The sequence below is a fragment of the Temnothorax curvispinosus genome, unplaced genomic scaffold (genome assembly GCF_003070985.1).
Source record: "Temnothorax curvispinosus isolate PA1 unplaced genomic scaffold, ASM307098v1 QBEX01009826.1, whole genome shotgun sequence".
Lineage (NCBI taxonomy): Eukaryota > Metazoa > Arthropoda > Insecta > Hymenoptera > Formicidae > Temnothorax > Temnothorax curvispinosus.
Window position 1 is genome coordinate 1 of NW_020219606.1, and position 7117 is coordinate 7117.

Here is a 7117-nt window from a genome sequence, read left to right on the forward strand (position 1 = left end):
AATTAAAATGCTATTAATAATTTAATCAATTCTATTTATTTTTAATGATTGTAATAATCAAAATAAAAGATTATGTATCTGAATATTTGCGTCAGTGTTAGAGTTTTTGTTACAAATATATATTCACATATTACATATATTTTATAATTAATCTTTTTTATCATCATGTAGAATAAAACATCCGCTCCTCGTGTACTTAGCGCGTTTAATACTTGGCGTGAGATACTGCCATGTTTTTTGATATCGTAAAATAAGATAACGATTTACTTATAAATTTCAATAATTAGTGTTTCTTTATGTGCAAATTTTTATTTTGCATCTTTTATCAGCTACATATTATTTCTAACTATAGAGCAAAATCACTCGTGATGTCTACTTTTTGTTATAGTAGAGTATAAATTACCATGAAATAAGACATTGACAAGTTTATGAGCTGTAAAACATATTTGTTAAATGCTTTCCGTTAATAAAAATCTGTGATTCTTCCATATATACCATGTCACTTCTCTTTACCTTAGAAAAACCTTCGACTGAAGCGGAAAGTAAGTTACCAATATTTATAACATATGGCGTTGTAGTACTTTGCATTATAAATAATAGTAATTTCTGCATCTTTATTGGAGTCTTATACCATTTTACATTATATCTGTTAATAAAACATTATTTTACATATTCCAAGCTTTTCTTGAAACCTCATCTAATTTTAGGAAGTTTAATTTCTGGTTGACAATAACGAGAGTGATTATGTAATCGCGATAAATACTCACGCAGTATTAAAAATTTCGTTATTATAATCCGTAAGTTTTTGCCCATAGTAATTACTGATAAACATGATTATAAAATGAAAACCGACGAATAATGTTGATGCAAGTAACTCGTACATATTTCGCAAAGTTATTGCTCTGAGCAGCTAAAATACAAAAATCGTCTATACTATATAAAAATTCATAGCTTGATTATTTGTTGTAAAGAAAGATTTAGAAAAAATAACTTACTCGGAATAAGTTCAAACTTGTAGATGCAACGACGATTATAATTAGTAAGACAAAATATGGCACAAAACTGTTTACCATAAATTCACTGCATCTTTAATAATAAAAGACAAAGATGAAATATATTGCATATCAAATGCATCTGCGTATAGTATTAAATGAAAAATCGATATAAATATTTCGATTTTTGCAAAAAATGTATATTATACATATACATATATAGAGATACCGACTCGAGGGCTCTTCGGTGTATATCCACTGCGGTGATTATGCCTTGATAAGCTACACAATCTTTTTGTGCAGAATTATGCGATACATATTTGTCTATTGAGTGTTCAATCCGATAGCTGCAAATATATTTAATCGCTTCTTTATTCGTAATTTTGATATAATAATATTTACACATATTATATATATTAAATAATTTTGATTTTTATATAAATTTTTTTACGTATATTATCTGGACTCCAAAGTTAGTATGTAAAATGTTATATTACTTTATTTTTCACATTAATTTCGATTACTTCATTATTTCAATTATAAACATAAATCATTATTCAAGTATTGAACTTTAAGTCTCACCTGGCGATTCTTAATAATCCGCAAATATTTTCGATGTATATTATTTCGAACAAACCTGTAGTTATAAGAACAGAGGCACCGAAAAGCAAGGAAATTATCCAGTGGCAAAAAATTGGATAAAAGTACGTTGTTTTGTCGATGAAATATTCTGTCGAAGCGTGGAGCTCTTGCGGACGCGTTTGATTTATCGGAAAGATTAAATCAAGAATAGTCGGTAACAGTTCAGTGATTGCATACAGAATCATACTTATGATGAAACTCACTGGAATTACATCAATACATACATATATATAAAATTCTTTGTACTGATTGAGTATAATACTCAATAGTTGTTGTTAATGTGTGTAAAATATAGTTTATTGTGCAAATTATTAAGCAGGTTTTAGACATAAACGAAACGAATAGGTAATGAGGACGATAATGAGTAATTAGCTGTGACAGAAATTCAGAAATAAACACGAGCTTTCAAAATCGTGTTTTAGGAAAAATGATTAATACACTGAGAAAAAAATTGGTTGTACGGACTCTATTTGTATAATTGTTGATCCAATGGTTGATTCAACAATCATTAAGTTGCATCAAAAAAGGTATAATTCATTTTTTAATCAAGAATTAATTAATTCACCTAATGTTTAGTTAAAACTAATGTTTGGTTAAACATATCGGACTAAATATTTTAGTTGGAAACACATTTTGCGTTTTTCAACAAATTCTTTTTCTCAGTGTAGTAACTATTAATAGTTATAATTATACTAAGAACTTTTTTATAGACATTTTTGTATATGGACAAAATCTGTATGACATGTTGTCGTTTTTTTATAACTCTCATACATAATGTGAGTTTCGTCATTAGTTCACCAAAAGATGAATGTTGCCGCATTATGTCGCGTTCCGTTTCATCTTTCAAAAGACTCCAATTCTCACGTATATCTTTCCAAATTCGCTTCACCTATATGATCGGATTATTTCAGATGATTTTCTGACTATTGAGTGAAAAGAAATGATGGGATACAGTGGCTAACTTACATCGTTGCGATTTACACAAAATGCGCAGTACTGTACGATATATGAGAAACTCGGTACGGCGTACGAGAGCACCATAATAAAGAGATCCAGGGTGAATTGTAATGTGAGAAACGATGTTAACTGAAAGTGATGAGGACATCATCAGAAATGGTATGCCTTAGTTGTATATACACTCTTTTCGAATATATAAATCTGTTATACTAACGTGTTTAATTTTTATGTTCTCATAATAGATTTGTGTTATTAGAGTCATTTTTAATTAGATTTTTACAAAGTTAGTCGAAACTTACGAGAGTATATAAAACCAAATTGTGCAGAACTAAATAATACGTATAATGTACAATATTTAGAAAGAATATATATTTACCTGAAAAAACACGAAAGACCCCATTATAGCAAAATGGAAGATATGACTAATTATCGTAAATTTCGAGCGTTGATATGGCCATAGACCGACCGTCGACAGAAGTATTTGATTTAATCTGTAATAATGATTTTCGGCAAAATCTGTCTTCTCGCGATTCAACAACATGTTAAAAACAATATTGAGGCACCGTATGCGTTTTTTCCGGTAGAATGATATAACCGTTTCCACCCTCACCGGATGTTTTTATAAAATATTGTCATCGGCGTTCACGGTATCGCGTCAAGGTGGGGGCGACCATCGATCGCTCGCGTTTTTACGGCGCCGAAGGGGACGACAAAAAGTTGAATTATCGAAATTGCACGTTATATTCGTCAGATGTAGCCTTTCTCAAGGCAAGGGTGAAATAATATCCCCTTCTTTTTTTCTCACGTTGGCGCAGGCGCGTTTTGGGCTTTCAGAAGATTTCTCACGCGACACCCTCACAGTCATTCGAAACGTCGCGTCGCGAACATCGTGCTACGAATCAAGAGACACGGTATTATAGTGTCTTGCGCCAAGTACGCGCGGAGCGAGACCACACCGTGACTCTTTTACGCAAACGCACGAGTTGCGAGTACCCGAGATTTTGAGATTGCTCTGTTACGCGAGTGTTTTCCATGTCGTGCCATATAGAAATTCATACTTAGTTTTATTTAGTTATTAAAATACTAATGTGCAAGAAATGTGCGGTCTCATTAAGTGTATATGTGAGTGAAATTTATAAAATTACATATATAAAAAAAGTAATAAATCCAAATAAGAGGATATAGCGGGAATATTAAAGGTTTCTTCCTTTCTTAGTAAATATTCACTTGGAAAGATTATACTTATTCGATTTTATGTAATATTTAATTACTATAAATATGGACAGCGTAAAGAACACGTGTCACAAGTAATAAATTTAATAAGAGTTAAAATGATTAGATAAACACTGATAATTTTAAAGTTGATTAATGTTTAACTTAGTTAATAATTGAAAGATTCAAAGATAACATAACAAACGACATTATAAAAACTTCGATGAAATTCTCAGGTTTATTTCCAAGTGTTTCAATTGTTTTTTAAACAAATTATTTTTTGCATGCAGATCATCCAAATAAAGAAATTTGAATTTTGAACACTAAGATATTCCATAATTTCAATAACGTATTTTAATCTGTCTTTATTACTGATATTAATACTTTGCTCCATGTGATGTAACATTATTGCAAACTTTGGATTCCTTTCGTTGAGTTTCCGTGAAAGTTGAAAATATTGTCGGTATCCGATTGCTCGACAGAATATCGGCTCCTTCAGAAATCTTGTGTAATTGTCTATAATACGACGGGCTACTAAATGTTGTATCGCATCCTATGTGGTCATCGTGTGGAGTAAATCATTGTGAAGTAAGATACTGTCATACTCGTCATCTAGAATATATATTCTATTTATGTTCTCAAGGTATATAATTTAAAATAAAGAATATACTATATATATACACATATACAATAGTTGATAAACATATATATGTATATATATATATTTGTTTATTTATTACGAGTACATTACCGAGGCAAAACCTTCTAGAGAAGCGACGAAAATGCTACCGACAGTAAAATAGTAATTTTTTGTATTTCTCTGCATTATAAAAAGCAGCAGCTTTTGCGCTTGTAACGAAATCGTACATTGCATGGCATACCTAAGGTGTTAAAGTGATTAATAGACCTCAATTGATCATACGAAGGTTTGCAATAAATATGTAAATGCTGCTTTTTGCTTGTGAAGTTACATTGGGTGTTTAAGGATATAAACAGGATGTAAAAATAACAGGATGTAAAAATAAACAGGATAAAAAATAGGGTAACTGGGGGGAATATGCCAGTGTGAGGATTATGCTAGTGTGGGGAATATGCCACTCATTATGTTAAACAAAGCTACGGCTAGGAGCGTTGTTGTAAATACTATGAAATTGTTAAAAATATTATATCTGGACGTTTTGTCCAAGTTTTACTTACTTCCTGTCAGTATTATTGTTTTTATGGGGTAAGTACAGTATGACAAGTGCTTCTTAGAATTTTCTTAGTGTTTTATTAAAATTGTAATAAAAATATTCTTTTACATGTTTTTAGACAAGAATGCCCTTCTAAAGTTAAATTACTATACATTTTTGTATATGTGGCATATTACCCCCACATGAGGGTAGATAGTATATACTATCTAGATAGTATATATTCGCCAAACACGAGCGCTCTGCGATGTATGTCAACGGCGTTGATTATTCTTTTACAAATAATGTAATCTTTTTCGGATATAGATACTGATGGTAAATTATCGTTTATATGTTCAAGACGATAACTGCGAAGTCGAATTACATTTCTACATAATTCATTAATCGGAAAAGGATACTGTATTTATTTACGTATATAAATTAATTGCAATTTTTAGTCACTTTTTTGTTCATCGTTACATTATTATAATGTAAGATCAACAATTGAATTGTGGGGTAAATAAAATAACTTATATAAATAAAAAAAGTACTAATGTTGTCCGTTACTGTTGTCCATACTTGAATTATTACCATTCCCACATGTGACTTATTAATTTTGTCAATATATAAAAAACCATCATATTATATGTATATGAAATAATTTTTGTAGAATTATTTCTTTTACATCAGCATATACAGTGAAAGAAACTTTTTATCTTGAATAAGCCATTATTAAGTTATATTTCAATTTTTCAATTCTCGCGATTCTTACCTTGCTATTTTCAACATTGCGCAGATGTGCATTATAAATCCCATAAGCATGGTACCAGTAGAAAGTATTGAAATACCTCCGATATAAACGGCCATTAGATTATGTGTTAAAATAAAATAAAAGTATTGCTCTTGATCGACGAAGTACTCGGCTAAGAATGTGAAATGACGCTCACGAGATTCATTAAGCGGTATAATAATGTCAAGAAGGTTCGGAAGAAATTGAAACAAGCCGAAAGAGTTCAGAAGAAGTAACATCAGCACTATAAAACACAACGAGAAATATATATGTATACATATATATAAATTTTTCTCTTGTTAAAGTTAATTATATCTTTAAATTTTGCTTATTGTATTAAAATTTTCTTTTATTCCAACACATATAATGCAGCAGCATAATTCATTTATTATTTTATTTGATTATTCCACAAAAAATTAAAAAATTGTGATATGATAAAAATATCAATTTATTGATATCCCAGTATTTAAATTCTCTTTCAATCCATATAACAATCGATATTTATAATATGTACTATAATCAAATGCGAAAACAGAATAAATCGAAATAATCGGAATTAAAATAATCGGATTGATTCTTTATACCCGTCATTGTCGCCGTAAATAGTCTGGAAAAATCGGCGTATTTTCTTAATATATCGATTTCATCTGTAGCTTTTAATGTCATCCATTCGTAACGAAGCCGCTCGAAGAAGATTTTTATCTATACTTTCGAATAATCTATGAATATGTATAACAACATTGGAAACCGAAAATAACGGATATGAAATGTTAATTATGATATATCTACGCACGTATTTATATTTTACTCAATTTTTAGAAATGTATACTTACTTGTTTATTATTCAAAAGAAAAGAGATATACGTTAAGAAATATATCAAACAAGAAGGATATCAGAAAAGAAGACAATTAAAATGCTATTAATAATTTAATCAATTCTATTTATTTTTAATGATTGTAATAATCAAAATAAAAGATTATGTATCTGAATATTTGCGTCAGTGTTAGAGTTTTTGTTACAAATATATATTCACATATTACATATATTTTATAATTAATCTTTTTTATCATCATGTAGAATAAAACATCCGCTCCTCGTGTACTTAGCGCGTTTAATACTTGGCGTGAGATACTGCCATGTTTTTTGATATCGTAAAATAAGATAACGATTTACTTATAAATTTCAATAATTAGTGTTTCTTTATGTGCAAATTTTTATTTTGCATCTTTTATCAGCTACATATTATTTCTAACTATAGAGCAAAATCACTCGTGATGTCTACTTTTTGTTATAGTAGAGTATAAATTACCATGAAATAAGACATTGACAAGTTTATGAGCTGTAAAACATATTT

General features: G+C 29.5%; 2 protein-coding genes across 2 annotated transcripts; both read right to left on the reverse strand.

Annotated features, from left to right (window-relative positions):
• Positions 1-85: 85 nt before the first annotated feature.
• On the reverse strand, positions 86-3444 carry LOC112459398 (putative odorant receptor 92a). The gene is made up of 9 exons (XM_025023466.1): positions 2968-3444; positions 2601-2720; positions 2406-2523; positions 1575-1836; positions 1226-1339; positions 996-1086; positions 768-910; positions 514-646; positions 86-433 (listed from the first exon to the last, which is right to left on the reverse strand). Exons 1-9 carry the CDS (start codon positions 3130-3132, stop codon positions 383-385), a joined length of 1197 nt encoding a protein of 398 aa, XP_024879234.1. The 5' UTR covers positions 3133-3444; the 3' UTR covers positions 86-382.
• A 1754-nt stretch (positions 3445-5198) lies between these two features.
• LOC112459397 lies at positions 5199-6624 on the reverse strand. Its single transcript, XM_025023465.1, has 4 exons — positions 6596-6624; positions 6347-6464; positions 5745-6006; positions 5199-5340 (listed from the first exon to the last, which is right to left on the reverse strand). Exons 2-4 carry the CDS (start codon positions 6426-6428, stop codon positions 5199-5201), a joined length of 486 nt encoding a protein of 161 aa, XP_024879233.1. The 5' UTR covers positions 6429-6464; positions 6596-6624.
• Between the last annotated feature and the right edge of the window lie 493 nt (positions 6625-7117).

Bases quoted from the DNA above. Each gene is read 5' to 3' on its own strand.
- LOC112459398 (XM_025023466.1), bottom strand. From the start codon at position 3,132: ATGTTGTTGAATCGCGAGAAGACAGATTTTGCCGAAAATCATTATTAC. The intron at 2,524-2,600 runs GTAAGTTAGCCA...CCGATCATATAG, and splicing joins TTTGTGTAAATCGCAACGAT to GTGAAGCGAATTTGGAAAGA. The intron at 911-995 runs GTAAGTTATTTT...TTTGTATTTTAG, and splicing joins CAAGTTTGAACTTATTCCGA to CTGCTCAGAGCAATAACTTT.
- LOC112459397 (XM_025023465.1), bottom strand. From the start codon at position 6,428: ATGACATTAAAAGCTACAGATGAAATCGATATATTAAGAAAATACGCC. The intron at 6,007-6,346 runs GTATAAAGAATC...TGTGTTTTATAG, and splicing joins ATTTACGGCGACAATGACGG to TGCTGATGTTACTTCTTCTG. The intron at 5,341-5,744 runs GTAAGAATCGCG...TCGACTTCGCAG, and splicing joins GCAATGTTGAAAATAGCAAG to TTATCGTCTTGAACATATAA.